Source organism: Nicotiana tabacum, chromosome 8, assembly GCF_000715075.1.
Source record: "Nicotiana tabacum cultivar K326 chromosome 8, ASM71507v2, whole genome shotgun sequence".
Taxonomy (NCBI): Eukaryota; Viridiplantae; Streptophyta; class Magnoliopsida; order Solanales; family Solanaceae; genus Nicotiana; species Nicotiana tabacum.
Window position 1 is genome coordinate 79,442,080 of NC_134087.1, and position 20,114 is coordinate 79,462,193.

Sequence of the window (20,114 nt, forward strand, 5' to 3'; positions counted from 1 at the left end):
CATCCTCAACTACCAACAGGATCTCATCATTTGGTAACTCATTTTCATCTACCGCAACTTGGTTTCCTCTTGAGGCATGCACATCACCGCCTCTTCCACTTCGTGTTGTCACTGCCATCACATGATTATTGTGCCCACCCTTGGGGTTTATTACCGTATCACTTGGTAGAGCACCCTTTGGGCGAGTATTTAAAGACTGAGAGATTTGGCCTAATTGCACTTCCAAGTTCCGAATAGATGTGTTATGCGAAGCTAATTGGGCCTCAGAATCTTGGTTCTTTTTCATCATTTGCTCGAACATGCTTTCAATTCTCCCCATCTCGCCTCCGGACGAACTCGGACCTTGAGAAGGAAAGAGAGGCGGGTTATTGGGTTGTTGATACATTGGAGGCCTTTGAAAGCCTTGCCCCCTATTACCTTGTCCACCATTGTTGTTGTTCCAATTGTTGTTCCCGTTCCAATTACCTTGATTCCCCGAATTATTGTTCCTCCAATTGCCTCCTTGATTGTTGTTGTAATTCCAATTGCCACCTTGTTGATTGCCCCAATTACCTTGGGGTCTCTATTGTTGATTCCCTTGATTACCTCTATTCCCTTGATAGTTGTTGACATATTGGACTTCCTCACTTTGGTCATCAAAACCTTCATTCGAATATCCATTACCATCATTATTGTTGTCATATTGTTCACAATTACCTTGAGGTGGTTGTCCTCTTTGCCTCCTTTTCAACATAGAAACACCTTCCATTGCGTTGACTTGGCGCGGGTTTTGAACTTCATCCACGCGGACCGCACTGATTAGGTGTGCGGCCGCGTGGGCTTTTGCCTTGAATGATTGGGTCTCTGACAATCTTAGGCGCGGACCGCGTAAAAAGGGGCGCGGACCGCGCATCTTGACTAAAAAAATGGCATGGCCTCTGAACTTTCCTGCGCGGCCGCGTGGCAAAACAGTGCGGACCGCGCAGGTTGACCTTGAAAATGACCAGCCTCTGAACTCTCCTGTGCGGCCGCGTGACAAAACAGTGCGGACCGCACAAGTCATTTTGTTCCCCCTTTTAGTTGTCTTTTGACACTTGGCAGATTTCACTCCTTTTTGAGCCGATCTTTGGTATTTGTCATCTTGTCGTTCAAACCTGCAATCAAGCGCAACTTGTAAGCATTTTGGGACAAATTTATAGCAGTTAATGCACAAAGCTTAGGTAAGAATGGGTATAAAACATGTAAAAATCACAGTTATCAATGGGCTGCCCAAACATGGAAGGCTGCTCATGGCCTCAACGTATACGACATGAATGGAGTTCAATTCCTTTTTGAATTCCCCTCAAGGAAATTGGCGGAACACGTTTTGGTGGGTTGCTGGCAAAGACAGAATAGCAAACTCAGGCTGGAATGGTAGAGTCCAACGGCGGGGTGCTTCCCAACTGTGAGAAGGCACGGGAGAAAATATGATATATTGATATTGTGTGTTCAATACAATACAAAGGTCCTTATTTATGACTATACTATACAAGGACATACTACTCCTATTCTAATGTGAGACAAGATTACATTATGTACATATCTAACACTCCCCCTCAAGCTGGTGCATACACATCATATGTACCGAGCTTGTTACACATGTAACTAATACGAGAATCAGTAAGAACTTAGTGAAAATATCTGCTTCTGATCATTCGACTTTACAAACTTTGTAACAATATCTCCTAAAAGTATTTTTTCTCTGACAAAGTGACAGTCGATCTCAATGTGTTTAGTCCTCTCATGGAACATCGGATTTGACGCAATATGAAGAGCAGCTTGGTTATCACACACTAGTTCCATCCTGCTGATTTTTCTGAACTTTAACTCCTTGAGCAACTGCTTGACCCGAACTAACTCACACGTTGCCATAGCCATGGCCCGATATTCCGCTTCGGTGCTAGATCGAGCAACTACATTTTGTTTCTTGCTCTTCCACGAGAATCAACTTACCTCCTACTAGAACACAATATCCAGATGTAGATCGTCTATCAGAAGGTGATCCTGCCCAATCAGCATCTGTGTACCCAACAATCTACTCGTGGCCTCGATCCTCGAATAGTAATCCTTTGGTTGGAGCTGCATTTATATACCGAAGAATACGAACAACTGCATCCCAGTGACTATCACAGGGAGAATCCATAAACTGACTTACAACACTCATCGGAAAAGAAATGACAGATCTAGTAACTGTGAGGTAATTCAATTTTCCAACCAACCTCCTATATCTCGTAGGGTCTCTAAGAGACTCCCCTGTCCAGGCAGAAGCCTAGCATTCGGATCCATAGGAGAGTCAATAGGTCTGCAACCCATCATTCCAGTCTCCTCAAGAATGTCTAAGGCATACTTCCGCTGTGAAATAACAATACGTGAGCTAGACTGAGCGACCTCAATACCTAGAAAATACTTCAGTCTGCCCAGATCCTTAGTTTGGAAGTGCTGAAAGAGATGTTGCTTCAAATTAGTAATACCATCCTGATCGTTGCCAGTAATAACAATATCATCAACATAAACCACCAGATAAATACACAGATTCGGAGCAGAATGCTGATAAAACACAGAGTGATCAGCCTCACTACGAGTCATGCCGAACTCCTGAATAATCATGTTGAACTTACCAAACCAGGCTCGAGGGGACTGCTTCAAACCATATAATGACCTGCGCAATCTGCATACACAACCACTAAACTCCCCCTGAGCAACAAAACCAGGTGGTTGCTCCATATAAACTTCCTCGTCAAGATCACCGTGGAGAAAAACATTCTTAATGTCTAACTGATAAAGAGGCCAATGACGTACAACAACCATGGACAAAAAAAGACGAACAGATGCTACTTTAGCCACGGGAGAGAAAGTATCACTATAATCAAGCCCAAAAATTTGAGTATATCCTTTTGCAACAAGACAAGCCTTAAGCCGATCAACCTGACCATTCGGGCCGACTTTGACTGCTTAAACCTAACGACAACCAACAGTAGACTTACCTGCAGGAAGAGGAACAAGCTCCCAAGTGCCACTCGCATGTAAAGCAGACATCTCGTCAATCATAGTCTGTCGCCATATAGGATGAGATAGTGTCTCACCTGTAGACTTAGGAGTAGAAACAGTGGACAAAGAAGATATAAAAGCATAATGAGGTGACAACAGACGATGATAACTTAGACCAACATAGTGGGGATTAGGATTAAGTGTGGACCGTACACCTTTGCGGAGTGCAATTGGTTGACTAAGAGGAGACAAGTCCGCAGTAGGTGCAGAATCTGATGCAGGACGTGAATCACCTAGGCATGATGCTGGATGTGGACGGCGATGATAAGTCAAGAGTGGCGGAGCTGCAGAAGTTTGAATTGGATTATGTGGAGGAATTGGACCTATAGGTGGTGGAACTGGAGCTATAGATGGTGGAACGGGAGCTATAGGTGGTGGAGCTGGAGATGTAGAGGAAGATGGATGGGAGATAGTGACCGAATCTCCAAAAGAAGAGACTGGTAGTACCTCAGAAATATCTAAGTGATTACCTGGACCTGTGAAATATGATTGGGTTTCAAAGAAGGTAACATCAGCGGACATAAGGTACTGCTGGAGGTCAGGAGAATAGAATCGATACCCCTTTTGCGTTCTCGAGAAACCAAGAAATACGTACTTAAGAGAACGGGGAGCTAACTTATCTGTTCCTGGAGTAAGGTTATGGACAAAACAAGTGCTTCCAAAGACACGGGGTGGAAGAGAGAATAAAGGTAAGTGGGGAAACATAACAGAGAATGGAACTTGGTTCTGGATAGCTGAAGATAGCATACGATTAATAAGATAGCAAGATATAAGAACTGCATCCCCCAAAAAACGCAGCGGAGCATGAGATTGTATGAGTAGGGTACGAGCAGTTTCAATAAGATGTCTATTCTTTCTTTCAGCTACCCCATTTTGTTGAGATGTGTATGGGCAAGATGTTTGATGAATAATCCCATGAGATTTCATAAACTGTTAAAATGGGAAAGACAAATACTCTCGGACATTATCACTATGAAATGTGTGAATAGAAACCCCAAATTGATTTTGAATTTCAGCGTGAAAGGTCTGGAAAATAGAAAACAACTCGATCGATTTTTTATTAAAAATATCCAGGTGCACCTAGAATAGTCATTAATGAAACTAACAAAGTAGCGAAATCCTAAGGTAGAACTGACCCGACTAGGACCCCAAACATATGAATGGAGTAAAGTAAAAGGTGACTCTGCTTGATTATCAATACGTCGAGGAAAATGAGAGCGAGTATGCTTACCGAGCTGACAAGACTCACACTCTAGAGCTGACAAGTGAGATAAACCAGGTACCATTTTCTGAAGTTTTGATAAACTAGGATGTCCTAACCGTTTATGTAATAAATCCGGTGAATCAGTAACATGACAAGTTGTTGAAGGAAGACAAGATGTGAGTCCATGTGATTTAGCAAGGATAAGGTAATAAAGTCCATTTGATTCACGCCCGGTACCAATGATCCGCCTTGTACTGCGTTCCTGTATAAAAACATGGTCATCAAGAAATAAAACAACACATTTAAGTTATTTAGCTAGGCGACTAACAACTATGAGATTAAAAGGACTATTAGGGACATATAGAACTGAATCTAAAGGTAAGGAAGGAATTGGGCTTGCTTGACCTATTGCAATTGTCATGGTTTGAGACCCATTGGCCATTGTGACTCTTGGAAAAGATTGAGAATACGAAATAGTAATGAAAAGAGATTTGTTACCAGAAATATGATTCGATGCACCTGAATCAATGATCCAAGACTCAGAGGATGAAGATTGAGAGACACAAGTCACGCTATTACCTCTTTGAACAACGGAAGCTCTCTCTGAAGATGTCTGCTTACCTGCTTTGTACTGAAGAAACTCAAAATAATCCACTAAAGAAACCATCCGACTATTCAAAGTATCGATTCCCATGTCGCTACAATTAATAGTAGTAGGCTAAGTTGCTCGGACACGGATGCGAGTGTTCGACACGGGTGCGGTTCTTGAGGTCGGATCCTTCGAGATGTAAATTCTAAGATTCGGAGATACGGATCCTAGTACGGATACGGGTGCGGAGATCCGGCTAAAAATAATTCAAAAAAAAACAAAAACATCTCTAAATTATGCGCAACTTCTGGTGTGCCGCAAAACAAAACCACTTGCATTCTGCTCATGGAAAATCATGACTCATGGAAACTCATCGTAAAATTGGTTGAGGACGGGTGCAGTTCTAGAGGTCGGATCCTTCGAGATGTAAATTCTAAGATTCGGAGATACGGATCCTAGTACGGATACGTGTGCGGAGATTTAGCTAAAAATAATTCAAAAAAATAAAAATGTCTCTAAATTATGAGAGATTTTGTGGAATACTTAAGTATAGCTTGTAAAGTGCGGATTTCTTTTTTATTCTCAAGTTGTAGATAAGTAATTGATTGATTTCCTAAATATAAGGTATGCTATTTTCTTAATTTACCCTAGTTTTGGTTCTGATTTCGGGAATCAAATTGTATCTCGTCTCGAATTTTGTCGTCCATCGTGGTGAAAGTACCCAAAATTGTTTGACTAGATCCGATACGGATCCCATACCCACACCCATACAAGAGTCGTGTCGACACGGGTGCGGCACCTAAATTTTCATGTTGGAGCAACTTAGGTAGTAGGGTTAACTTGAAATAGTGAAAATTAGTAACTCCTTTGGGAAAACTGAAGAAATCGCTGAGAAAACACTGTTTACAGCAGGAAAACAGAACACTGTTCTGCGCTGGAAAACACTGTTCACTCCAGAAATATTGTAGCTCTCGGAATATTACTGTAGCAACCGGAAAAAATTCAAAGTGGTCGGAATAAAAAAAAAACAGTAGGGGTAGGATCGGAATTACCAGACGACCCAACTGTTCTGGAGAAACTTTTTCAAAAAAATTGCCGGAAGTCCACTTTTGAAATCATTGTTCACGCCGGAAAAAAAGTGGTCAGAATTTGGTGTAAACTGGATGGGTAGGCTCGGAATTGCAAGGGGAACAATCTGTCCTGAAGAATCGTCGCTAAAAAATGGCCGCAAGGTGGCCCACGCAACGTCAGAACTTCGCCGGAAAATTTTCTTCCGACCGCTACACTACCGCCGGGGATTTTCACTGGGGTTTGGTCGCGAAACAGTGACTACTCTTGTGGTAGTGTTGGATTTTTCACATCACTAACCGAGACAAAGCAGACGCAAAACAACTTTTAAAAGTAACCTGAAAAAAAAGGGTTCGGGTGACTGATTTCACTTCCCGGAATCGCTGGAATTTATGCACAGCGATAAATCTATCACGATAGCTCTGATACCATGTGAGAAGGCACGGGAGAAAATATGATATATTGATATTGTGTGTTCAATACAATACAAGCGATTCTTATTTATAGCTATACTATACAAGAACATACTACTCCTATTCCAATGTGGGACAAGACTACGTTATGTACATATCTAACGCCAACGACAAAAAATTCGACTGGACTTGGATTAGAGTTCTGGGCCTCTCTCTAAACTTTGGAACAAGAAGGTGATGAAAATAATCGGTGACAAATGCGGAGGATGGTTGGAAACAGAAGAGGAAATTGATCTCAGAAACCACCTGAGATGGGCTCGTTTAAAAGTTAAAGGGCCTCCAAAATTAATCCCTGCTAGGTTTGAGATTGAATACGATGGTTTGATTTTCACAATCCCGGTATGGAGTGAAACTCCGGTGTACTTCCGGCGATTGGAGGAAGTAGATAGTTGGTATGGGGTGGGGGTGATTAGTAGGGTAGAGGAGAAGGACTGCGATGGGACAGAAGTGGGTGGGGGAACAGTCGAGGTTAATGCGTCGTATAATCCAGTGGTTATAAGGGGTAGTGGTTCTTTAGGGGTAATCAATGGAGTTAAGGGAGTTTTTAAAAAATAATGGGCGGGGACGGGTAGAAGGTGAAGTAAAGGGGCTTTGTCAGGTTGAGGATAATGGGCCCAACTCTGTAAGCAGCCCAGGTTTTGGTTGTTATAATAAAGGGGAGGTGAGTCACTTACGTGAGAAGCATGTGGGTGTGAAGAATCCAGTTGGGCCACTCTTTGGGCCAAAAGAAAATCCAACCAAGGAAGCTGAAAAAGGTTTTCTTAAGCCCAATCAAAACACCACAAGTAAAGAGTCTGAAGGCCTTTATCTAAACACGGTGGGAGGAAATATCGAAGCTCTCCTTGCTCAGATAAAATCCATGGTGGCAGAATCAATTCGTGAAGAACAACAGAAAATGGAAGACTGTATCTTGGCTCAGGAGCAACTTCTTCTCTCTCTCAAACAATCTACCCTCAACAAATCATCAACCTCAGAGAGAGAGGATTATGAAGGACCAATTGGGGAAAATCTGGGCTCTCATCTTCCTCTCATCAATTACTGTCAAGGTGAACCAGAGGATGAGGATGCCCAAACAGTCTTTGTAGACTGCCCCTCTGATAGCGAAGGCTTTTCTGATGAACCAGGCATGCAATTGGTTCAACATCACCAGATTGTTATTGCAGAATCAATTGAGGAGCATCCTCATAACTGTGACCTAGATGTCCCTGCATGGATCAAAAGAAACATTGGAAAGATGAGCAAAACATATGGTGTGAGCTTTGAAGGATGCGAATGGGAAGCTATGGCTCTTTTTTTGAAGTAGACAGTAGGAAAAAGAAGATGAAGGCAATGATGCGATCAAAGAACAAAAGCACAAGGGGTTTCAACAAAATTAAAGGGAGTTTATGAAAGGAAGAACCTGAAGGTTGGAGTGAAATACAAAGACGGAATCCCAAGGAACAGAGGGAGGCAACTTCTCATTAAAAGTTAATGAAGATACATATAATTTCCTAGAATGTTAGGGGTCTTAATATGGGGGGGGGGGGAAGAGGAAGTTGATAAAATCAGCTTTCAAAGAGTGGAGGGCAAACATTTACTGTCTGCAAGAAACGAAGGTGGAGGGGGATTGTGATGGTATTGCAAAGCAACTGGGTAGCAGTAGGTGGATTGACCATATAAAACTAGAAGCTGAAGGAACAAGGGGAGGCATCTTAATTATGTAGGATAAGAGAGAATGGAAAGGGGATTTAGTAGAAAAGGGTAGATACTCTATCACTTGCAACTTTAGCTATGTGCTAGACAATTTCTTATGGGCTTTGACTGGGGTGTATGCTCCATGCAAGAGAGTGAAAAGAAAAGATCTTTGGTTAGAATTGGGGGCTATGAAAGGGTTATGTAATAGAAACTGGGTGGTATGTGGTGATTTCAACACCACCAGATTTGCTAATGAAAGGAAAAACAGGACCTCATACAGTAGAGCAATGGCAGATTTTTCAGATACCGTGGAAGAGCTAGAATTGATTGATCCTCCTCTCTGGGGGCCAATTCACTTGGAGCCAAGGTGATAACTCTGAGTGTGCTTCTAGAATAGACAGATTTCTCTTCTCTATGGAGTGGGATGAAGAATTCAGATTTCTCTTCTCTTTTCTCTTCTCTTGAAATGTGGGGAATGGGAACTCAACAAGTCCTATTTTAAATTCAAAAACTGGTGGTTAGATGTTCAAGAGTTCCTTGAAAAAGTGTAGACTTGGTGGATCTTTTTTGATTGTTGGTAGGCCAGATTTTGTGTTAGCCTCCAAACTAAAGCTCCTCAAATCTAAGCTGAAAGAGTGGCATAAGGAGGAGTATGGCAGTTTAGAGGCAAGGAAGAAGACAGTCCTCAGTAACATCTCAAATTTTGATCAGATTCAAGAAAGAAGAAGGCTCACTGAAGGAGAGTTACTGGAAAAGGTTGGCCTCATGTTAGAAATCAAGGAGTTAGCCAAGTATGAAAAGACTGCATGGAGACAAAGGTCCAGAACTTTATGGCTAAAACAAGGGGACAAAAATACAAAGTTCTTCCACAAAATGGCTAATGCACATAGGAGATACAATCATATTGATAAGCTGGAGGTGCGAGGGCAGACTACCACAAATTCGGAAGAAATCAGGAAAGAAATCATAGGTTTCTACCAAAAGTTGTATGCTGAACTTGAAACATGGCGGCCAAATTTCAATCTGGTTAGGGGGAATTTTTTATCTGAGGAGGAAAGTACTTGGTTACAAAGAGAGTTTGAAGAACAGGAAGTGGTGGAATACCCTAAGTCCTGTGCTTCAGACAAAGCACCAGGACCTGATGGCTTCGCCATGGGATTTTTTCAGAAATGCTGGCCAACAGTCAAGGAAGATGTCATGTCTAACTCTGAAGAATTTCCATTCTAATGAATTCTTTGAGAAGAGTTTTAATGCATCTTATGTGGCTCTCATTCCAAAGAAGAATGAAGCCAGAGAACTTAAAGATTTCACGCCAATTAGTTTGATTGGAAGTGTTTACAAGATTATAGCCAAAGTGTTAACTGAGAGGTTGAAGTCTGTAATCAACAAGCTCATTGGAGGTCATCAAATGGCCTTCATAAAAGGAAGACAAATCATGGACGCTGCTCTTATTGCAAATGAGGTGGTTGACTCTAGGCTTAAAAGCAAAATGCTAGGGGTCCTATGCAAGCTGGATATAGAGAAGGCATACGATCATGTCAACTGGAATTTTCTTATAAGACTAATGGCTAATATGGGATTTGGAGCTAAATGGATAAACTGGATCCGTTTCTATCTTAGCACAGTTAAATTCTCTATCCTGATAAATGGCTCACCCCAAGGCTTTTTTTCTTCCGAAAGGGGGTTAAGGCAAGGGGATCCGTATCTCCTTTTTTGTTCCTGATGGCAATGGAAGGGCTGAATCAGATGTTAAACATTGCAAAGGCAAATGGTTGGGTCAAGGGGTTCAAGGTTTCTAACAGACGAAACTGCATCCTAGAGATCTCACATCTTCTATATGCAGATGACTCTATCATTTTCATGGGAACTCAACCAGAAGAGATGCTTCACCTTAGACTTATATTAACAACTTTTGAAGCAGTTGCAGGCTTACATGTGAACTGGGGAAAGAGTAAGCTATTTCAGGTAAATGAAGTTCCAAACATACAAAATTTGGCCAATATTCTGGAGTGTGGAATAGAGAACCTACCTACCAAAATACTTAGACCTTCCTTTGGGCTCCAAAAACAAGTCGCAAGAAATATGGCAAGGGGTGATTGAAAGGAGTGAAAAAAGACTGTCAAGATGGAAGAGTCAATATTTGTCACTTGGAGGCAGAGTGACTCTGGTAAATAGTGTCTTAGATTCACTGCCTTCCTATGTGATGTCCCTCTTCCCAATTCCATCTAAGGTGAGGAAAAAGATTGACTCCCTGAGAAGGAATTTCATCTGGCAAGGAAACAGTGAGAAAAAGACTATTCATTTAGTCAAATGGGATACTCTTTTGTGTTCTAAGCAGGCAGGTGGTCTAGGCATCAGAAATCTAAAGGCACAGAATAACAGTCTCCTTGCAAAATGGTTATGGAGGTATAATCTGGAGGAAACATCTTTATGTAGAAGGGTGATACAAGAGAAGTATGGCCATGGAGGACCTTGGTGCACCAAACCAGTATCTTCCCCTCATGGAGTGGGGGTATGGAAAACAATCAGGGGCAATGGGGCTTCATTACTGACCACTCTAGTGTCAAGGTTGGAAATGGAAGAAGAGTACTCTTCTGGGGTGACAAATGGTTTGGGCACACTCTTATAAAAGACAAATTTCCAGAATTGTATAACATTGCCGTGAATCCAAGAATTTCAGTAGCAGAAGCAAAATCCACATATGGGTGGAACATTGTTTTCAGAAGGAACTTAAATGACTGGGAGTTGCAAAGTGTGGCAGATTTCTGGGAGACCTTAGAAGCTTTCCAAGGTCTCACAGAAGAGGAAGATGCTTTAATTTGGAAGGGTCACAAATCAGATTCCTTTTCAGTGAAATCTGCTTATCATTTCATTAACAATACTCCTAATCCTGCGCAAGGATGGCCATGGAAACAAATTTGGAGGGTCAGGGCACCTACAAAAGTCCAATGCTTCACATGGCTAGTAGCAAGGGAAGCTATCCCAACTCAGGAACCCTTCTTAAGAGAGGAATCCAGCTACATGCTAGGTGCAGTCTTTGTGGCAAAGATGGGGAATCAGTTTCCCATCTCTGTATTCACTGTCCGGCCACTACTCAACTTTGGCACTTGTATCTCAATTTGGCTGGTATATCCTGGATAATGCCCAATAACATTGCATCTCTTCTCATTAGCTGGAACAATGGAGGGGTAAATATTAAACAGAAGAAATGGTGGAAAATAGTTCCTGCTTGTATCTGGTGGGTCATATGGAAGGAAAGAAATGCCAGAGTTTTTGAAGATAGACTTAGCTCTTACCTGAAAATTAAGCTTAATTGTTTTTTTTATTTCATTTTTGGTGCAAAGAGAGCTATAGGGAGGATGTACATTCTTTACTAGATTTGCTAGAAGAAATGTAATCAAATAGAATAGGCTTTGGCAGTTCTCTGATCCTTTGAGGTCCGATTGTGGTTTACACAATCTCTTGTAAATATTGTTACCCATTAATATAATTGTTACCATTATCAAAAAAATGAAGTAGCTGTTTTATATCTATCCCTTCCTGCTTTTGAATTCTTTTATGCAATTCTTTCTCATGTTCTATGCAGCCTTAGCTAAAGCGCAACAGTTATTGCTTGATCCACAGGAGAGGGATTACATTCTGAACCAAGTTAATGCGGCAAAAGGTCCGCCATCACTTCGCTATTCCTTTTTGTGTCCTTTTTGCGTGGATAGACTGCATTCACATTTTACTGTATTTCTGATGGAGCTTTAGAACAGGTCCTGCAACTCTTCAGTGGTCTGAGTTCAACAAAACTGTGTCAGCATTTGTTCGTGACTGTTTTCTTTTTGGAAAAAAGCGTTGTTATTTTTCGGGAAATAGGGTTCGTTTCAAATTTTTGATTTTTTTTTTGTTGCTAAAAGTTGAAATTTTGGTTAAAGATTAAAGAAGTGCCGAGGAGCTGATATTCACCTTAAAGATCTTCTTTCACTCACAGAAAACACACATAAATCTCTAAAAACTACAACTATTCAATCAAAGCAGCTTGCACAAGTTTTTGATCAAAATGATGTTCAGACGTAAGATTATCTGTACTTATATGTGCATAATGATGATCAATAGGGGGCAAGTGGATTGTTGCTTTTGGAAGTCTTCTTCTGTAACTCAACATGGATAAATGGAGACTGTTTTGCATTCCCATCATGGAACTAGTATATGAATTATTCTTCTGATTTCTGTCTGTCATTTTTTTTGTCTCCTTACACTGGAAGTTACTTGTTTTCCCCTTCTTGTGTATGAGACTAAGATCAAAGTGGAAGAAGCAGCTTAAGAAAGACACTGCTGGCAAATTGAAGTCATTAGTTACTGCGGTAACTCTGCAATTGTCTCAGATTTTATCTACTTCATCTGAATTTAGCTGGAAATATTGCTTCTGGATATTTGGAGGGTGAATTTTCTTTTGAAGCTGAAACGCATTATTTCTTACAATGACACCGTGTTCATCTATACACAACCAAAACCACATTGAACCGTGCAGGTGACCGACTCCTTGATTTGGTTCTGTAACTTGATGTGTTTTGGACTTAATCTTTTCTCTACATTTCTACTGGTAACTTCTTGGTGAACTCCTTGTGTTTTGTTTCTTCCCGACTCTTATTCCACCTTAATGATTTGGGCAGGGAACTTACATGGTTCCCCGTTTCAGTAGAGCATTTAAGAAAATTTTGTAGCTCTCTGTAACTTTTGAGTTTCAAATGGTTGATTTCTTTACCTCCTGATTGTGAAAACAGGGAAAATATGACCAAGAACATGAGCAGTCACAGGAATTTCAGCAGCAGCTGACGTTGAAGGTTAGAGAAATATTGACAGAACAAGAATGGCGGAGAAGAAAAATGGCAATGAGAGTATGTTCCTGTGCTGTTTTCTTTATCTATCTTTTCTAAATTTTTACTTAAGCTTCCTGGTGGATTTTATGCAGATATCTGAAGAGGAAGGTCGCTTGAAGAAAGATGAGGAAGAAACAAAGGAGATGTGGAAGAGAAAACGTGAGCATGAGGAGCAGTGGGAAGGAACTAGAGAAAAGAGGGTTAGTTCTCAATTGCATTAATGTACCTTACTGTTTCATGATTTATTTTGAAATTTACTGCACAAGATCACTATTATACTCCATTAGAGTGAGGTAGAATAGATTGGGACTCCCCTGAACTTGATGACTTATATTCAGTGCACACCTGAACTTTACGTTGTCCTAATTACTCCCCTAAACGAGACATTTCATTATCCTCGACCCTACTAGATGATTTCAACCACGCTGCCACGTGGATTTTTTTGTCCGCGTGACATTTTTTAGAATAAAATATATATTTTGAGCTATGTAAATCCACCCATTATTTGGATCATCTTTGTCGGGCCAAATTTGTAAAAAATTTGGAACAACATCATTTTGGCTACAATTTTTTTATTTGGCTAAAAATTGATGAATTCTAGTCAAGTTATTTTTACATATTTGCTTAGAAAAAGAAAAAATACACAATTAAAACAAATAATCATTGCATCTAAAGAAGAAATAAAAAGAAATACTCAGTGAGAACCCTTTATTTTGGCGAAAGAAATGTTTTGGCTAAAAATAATGAAATTCCAACCAAATATTTTACAAATTTGACCCCAAAAAGAATAAATATACTGTTGAAATAAATAATCATTGCATGAAAAGAAGAAATGCACATTTTTTTCTTTCTCTAGAAAATACATCCTTTGAACTCCATCACTTTGGCTAAAAGATAATTTTTATTTGGCTAAAATAGTGGAGTTTCAGCTAAGTTTTGCAAATTTGGTCCCGGAAAATAGAGGGGGAAATGGACGCATCTTTATAGGTCCATCAGAATGTGCTTAAATTGAGCAAACAATACGGGGTCAATTTCCATGGATGCGAGAAAGAGGCTCTGGCCTTATTCATGAAGATAGATAGTTGCAGACAAGCAAAAAGGCAAGCAGCAGAACCTTTGATTATGGCAACTCCTAAAAAGAAAGGTACTCAAGAACTTAAAGGTTTAATGTTTGATATGAAGTTCAAGAGCACTGGAGGAAGGAATAGGGGAAAAGAAGTTTCAATGGTGGATCAATGAATGTAAAAATCTTATCTTGGAATGTGAGGGGATTGAACCGCATTCAAAAAAGAAGGGTTGTAAATAGTTTGGTTCAAAAATGGAAAGCTGATGTTTTTTGTTTCCAGGAAACAAAAATTGAAGGGGACATAGAGGAGATTATCAAGCAACTGTGGGGAAATAGGGGTGTAAAATATGGGCAATTAGAGGCTAGTGGAACTAGGGGGTATTCTAATGATGTGGGATAGTAAGATTTGGAAGGGGAAGGTGGTTACTACTGGCTTCTATTCTCTAACATGTAGATTTGAATCTCAAACTCGACTACATTTGGCATTTCACTGGGGTTTATGCTCCAAATTGCAACAAAGAGAGACAAAAAGTTTGGTGGGAAATTGGAGCTGTGAGGGGTCTTTTCACAGGTCCTTGGGTGGTAGGGGGTGATTTTAACATAGTTAGATTCCCTTCTGAAAAAAGGAATTGCACACGAAACACGTGAGCGATGAAAAATTTCTCTGATTTTATTGAAGACATGGAACTAGTGGATCTTGAACTGATAGGGGGAGTTTATACATGGACTTGTGGGGACAATCAGGAGATTTCATCCAGAATTGATAGGTTCCTTGTATCTGCAGAATGGAATGATTGTTTTACGAACATCAAACAAGAAATTTTACCCAGAGTTTGTTCTGACCATACACCACTAGTGTTACAATGTGGTAAATGGGAACAGAAGAAATCCTATTTCAAGTTTGAGAATTGGTGGTTGGAGACTGAAGGCTTCACTAATAGAGTTAGAAATTGGTGGACGTCTTTTATTTTTGAAGGCAGACCCGACTACGTTCTTGCATGTAAGCTCAAAGCACTCAAAAGGAGATTGAAAGAATGGAGTCAAAGCAATTACGACAATTTGGAGATAAGGAAAAACTTAACACTGCATCAAATATCTGAATTCGATGCAATCCAGCAGCTAAGAGGTATGAATGAAGAGGAAAAGATCAAAAGGGCAAATCTTTACATGGAATTTGAAGAAAATGCTAAAAGGGAAGAAATAGCCTGGAGGCAAAGATCCAGGACTCTATGGCTCAAGCAGGGTGACAGGAACACAAATTTTTTCCAAAGAATGGCCAACGCTCATAGAAGAAATAACAATATTGATCAGTTGTTGGTGGAAGGGGAGACTATTGAAGAACCAGAAGCTATCAAAAGGGAGATCACAAATTTCTACACTAAGCTTTACTCTGAAACTGAAAACTGGAGACCCTCTTGCAGTATGCATAATTGTTCTACTATTACTGAAGAAGAACAACAAGCATTGCAAAGTCCCTTTGATGAGAAGGAGATCCTTGAATGTTTAAAGCTATGTGCAATCGACAAAGCTCCTGGTCCAGATGGGTATTCTATGGTTTTTTTTATTTAGTGCTGGGAGGTAGTTAAGTCAGATGTTGTGGCTACTATCCAGAATTCACTCTCAGGAGATGTTTCAAAAAAGCTTCAATGCCACATATGTAGCTTTGATTCCTAAAAAGAATGGTGCCAAGGAATTAAGGGACTTCAGACCTATTAGTTTAAATGGCAGCATCTATAAGCTGATCTCCAAAACTCTCACTGAATGACTTAAAAAGGTGATGCACAAACTAGTTGACTCTCATCAAATGGCATTCATTAAAGGCAGACAAATTACAGATGCAGTTTTGATAGCTAATGAATGCTTGGATTCTAGGTTAAAGGTAAAAAAAACTGGCATAATGTGCAAGTTAGATATCGAAAAGGCCTATGATCATGTAAATTGGGAATTTCTACTAGGGATCTTCCAGAAAATGGGGTTCGGAAGGAAATGGATCAACTGGATGAAGTTCTGCATTAGCACTGTCAGGTTCTCAATCTTGATAAATGGATCTCCTGAAGGTTTTTTCCCCTCCCAAAGAGGATTGAGACAAGGTGACCCTTTGTCTCCTTTTCTTTTTATACTAGCTATGGAAGGATTGAACAACATGCTGAAGACTGCTCATGGAAATGGCTGGATTAATGGATTCAATGTGGCTAATATTCAAAGAAACAGGATGGAAATTACTCACCTTCAGTATGCAGATGGTACCTTGATTTTTTGTGATGCAGAGGAGAGTCAATTAAGACATTTAAGGGTTATCTTGGTACTGTTTGAAGCTATATCTGGGCTCCACATTAATTGGAAGAAAAGCCAAATATTTCCAGTAAATGAGGTACCTAGGATACAACTGTTGGTGGATATTTTAGGTGGGGAAGTTGGAACAACTCCAACCATTTACTTGGGTATGACTCTGGGAGCAAAAAGCAAGTCCAAAGACATTTGGAATGATGTTTTGGAAAGGTGTGAGAAAAAGCTTGCAAGATGGAAATCCAATTATCTGTCTTTGGGAGGCAGATTGGTGCTCATCAATTCTGTTATGGATGCACTTCCTACCTATATGATGTCTTTATTCCCCTTACCAGCAAGTGTAGAGAAGAGATTGGAAGTTTTGAGGAAAAAAAATTTGTGGCAAGGAAACAAAGATAAGAAAGGGATCCATTTAGTTAAATGGAAGACCCTGACTATCAGTAAACAAGGAGGAGGACTGGGAGTTAGGAATTTAAGAAGGCAAAACAAAAGTCTATTGATGAAGTGGCTATGGAGGTTTTCAAAGGAGGAGCAAGCACTATGGGGCAAGGTGATTAGGGCAAAATATGAAAAGGAAGGATTTTGGATGACTAAAGGGGTGCATACTCCTTATGGAGTCGGTCTCTGGAGATCCATAAGGAATTTGTGGCCAAACCTGAAAGATAAGCTGAGTATTATTGTGAAAGATGGAAGGAAAACATTGTTTTGTTGAGGACAATTGGTTGGGAATTGGAAGTCTAAAACAACTATATCCTGACATCTATACTCTGAATCAACAACATGGGGTTACTATGAAGGAACTATGGTCTACACAGGGTTGGAATCTGACATTCAGAAGATTCCTACAGGATTGGGAGGTGCCTAGAATGATTGAATTTTATAGAACACTAAAACAATGTAGTGGACTACAGGAGGGTGAAGATACACTCAGATGGCAAAAACACAGTAGTGGGATGTATTCAGTCAGCTCAGCATACAAAGATTTGAACCGGGAGGGATCTCAACTCAGTTTATGGCCTTGGAAACACATATGGAAAGTAAAATTGCCTTATAAAGTGGCTTGTTTTACCTGGTTGGTAATTAGAGAGGCTGTCCTCACTCAGGATAATCTAAGGAAGAGGGGTATACCAATTGTTTCAAGATATTATTTGTGTGGGAATGATGCTGAGACAATCAGCCATCTGTTTCTTCATTGTAGAGTGACCAGTCAATTATGGGATTTGTTCATTAATCTCAGAGCTGCTAGATGGGTAATGCCAGGGAGAACCTCTGAACTTTTATTATGCTGGAACACAGAGGTAGACTTTACCACAGACAAAAACAGATAGAAAATTGTCCCAGCAACTATTTGGTGGACAATTTGGAAAGAAAGGAACCTGAGATGCTTTGAAGATACAACCAACTCTCTGCAAAAGATTAAGATGAAGTGTATTCTTCTTTTTTGTTTTTGGTGTAAATCAGAATATGTAGAGGATCCTGATTCAATCCTAGATGTTTTGAGTTCCTTGTAAGAAGAACAAGGACTATATTTTGGCTTTTCCATATTGTAATTTGAATATACTGGATACTTTACCTTCTCAAAAAAAAAAGGAGAAGACATACATAGTTGGAACAAATAGCCGTTGTATCTAAAGAGGAAGCAAAATACAATTTGGATAAAATATGCAATGTATATTAAGAAGAAACAAGGAGAAGTGCAGTTGGAACAAATAAATCATATTATTTGATTATGTGACAATTAATAGTTGGAAAATACCCCACTTTGGAAGCCGATTTTTCGATTTTTCTTCCCCCCACGCGCCTAAAAGATCCAGAGCGGCCGAGGCTATTAAATTGCTAAGTTCAAGGGGGTAATTAGGACCAAAACTAGTTCAGGTGGACACGGAATAAAAAGTATCAAGTTCAAGGAGGTCTCGATATATTCTGCCAATTTATGAAGCATTTTTGCACTCCTCATCTTGCTTTGAAAAGTAGTGCCAAAGGTTATCCAATATGTGGCACTCATTTGAATAAGATCTGGTTTTTCTTTCAACCAGTCAAATAACTTACACTATTAGCACAAAAGACGGTGTCATAAGTATGTAAGTTTGTGGCTCAATTGTAATCTATGATGTAAAAAAGCGAATCTCTCTTTGCTCCGAAATATGAACGAAAAATAAGCTTGTTATACTAGTCAACTTCATCTCACTATTGTGAAATAATCTCCTAGTTCTTTCCTTGCAAATAATCCGAAGAGACATACTTGTGTTTTTTCTTCAAGCTGCCTTCCGTTTGCTCCAATCTTCTGTAACATCTAACTCACCATTTCTTGTGTTCACACCATAAACTCAAGACAAGGAGAAGGCCTGGGTCCATAACTTTATGTATAGCTGCAACGCAACTGGAGTTTTCTTTTTAACTAGCTTGCTGGAATACTTATTTTATGTTGATTGGAGTATGTTTTTCTTTCATATAACTTGCAGGTGAACTTCTTTGTTACTACTTACCTATCTTGCTTGTTGCTTGTCAGTAGGACTATTCGCTTTATTGCTCGTCACAAAAATCTTCAGGTTTATAAGATTTTTAAGAATAATACTAATGGCGTATCCTCGGTTATTCTTGACGCGTAGGAACAGCAGCACTATAGTTAAATGTTTTCTGAAATATAATCTACAGGAAGATTTTTTTCTGATAGCTGAGTTCCACTTCTTCGTGTCATCAGGTGTCCAGCTGGAGGGATTTCATGAAGGGCGGGAAGAAGGTAAGTTTGGCTTAGATTGCAATCAACACATGCTCCCCCACTTTAGTGTAATATGGTAAAGAATAGGGTGTGGGCGGCGAGCATTTTATAATTGAATATTCAACATGCTTTTTTGCAGGTTAAGAAAGGAGAGAGTCGGCCTCCAAAGCTTAAGACAGAAGATCCCAACAAATCTTATGTTCAAAGACCAGTTAAACGAGGTTAACACATGTACTTGATAGTTTTTTATTCCTTTCATAGTTGCGTGAATCTCATCCAAGCTTATGAACTGGCTTCTTGAGAGTAAGCTTCACGCTTGTATAAAGTTGTATGCTTTGAGAAACTAATTATTGAGCAGCAAATTACAATTAGCATTCAAGTGTGGACCTGTCCGGGAAGATGGCAGCTTTTGGTATTCTCTTCTGCACTGGTTACCTTAATGTGACATCCAGAGAGAGAGAGAGAGAGAATCAGATCTGATGTATTTTCAGTATTCTCTAGCTCCAATCACGCAATGGCTATGCGTATGCAAAATCTAAAACTAGTATTCATTTATTAGTGTTATGTGCATATACTGAAGAAGCCATCTCTATCATCCTGTTAATCTCTCGTCAGTACAACATGTTGAAGTTTGCAAGAATATATTGGAGGTAAATAAGACTTCAAATGGCCGTTGGTCAAGAAAAATTGGTGCTTGCTTGTGCATATGAAAGAAGTATGGGAAGAGAAAAATTGTTAAATCCAATCGAAATCTTGTTCGCTCTAAAAAGGTCGCCTACACACCTCAAGACGTCCACACCCAAATGAAAGGTAAATGTGTACTGAACCTTGTAAGTATTTAAATAACCCATTACAACACAATCTCCACAACTCAACAAGATACTGTTACTGACGATAGTTTGTCAAGCTGTAGAATGGAGAATAGTCTAACATCTTACCGATAAAAGTAAATTGTTTTCGAAGAAATCCAACCACGTAGTCAATGTCGAAAGCTCATTGCAATTCACTGCCTCTTTTGATGCATTGAGAGAATACTGAACATCTACAAGGCGCTGTATGCAATAAACGAGGAGTTTATGCTGTCAACTGAGTTTTTATTTTCAT

General features: G+C 39.9%; 2 protein-coding genes across 4 annotated transcripts in view; both read left to right on the forward strand.

The window, feature by feature from the left end:
- LOC107797846 (uncharacterized) overlaps window positions 1–12,348 on the forward strand; it is a 29,152-nt gene extending 16,804 nt beyond the window's left edge. For 2 of the 3 annotated variants that reach the window (XM_075219432.1, XM_075219434.1), the window contains 3 exons: window positions 11,661–11,738; window positions 11,833–11,936; window positions 12,176–12,348. In XM_075219432.1, coding sequence (XP_075075533.1) covers window positions 11,661–11,738; window positions 11,833–11,936; window positions 12,176–12,265 — 272 coding nt within the window. In that variant the 3' untranslated portion in view covers window positions 12,266–12,348. Of the gene's footprint in view, window positions 1–11,660; window positions 11,739–11,832; window positions 11,937–12,175 lie in introns of those variants that run through there. The other variant, XM_075219433.1, reaches the window with a different exon arrangement.
- On the forward strand, window positions 12,349–19,551 carry LOC142163182 (uncharacterized). Its single transcript, XM_075220442.1, has 6 exons — window positions 12,349–12,423; window positions 12,591–12,662; window positions 12,844–12,957; window positions 13,032–13,139; window positions 18,993–19,031; window positions 19,150–19,551. Exons 1-6 carry the CDS (start codon window positions 12,349–12,351, stop codon window positions 19,234–19,236), a joined length of 495 nt encoding a protein of 164 aa, XP_075076543.1. The 3' UTR covers window positions 19,237–19,551.
- Window positions 19,552–20,114: the final 563 nt, after the last annotated feature.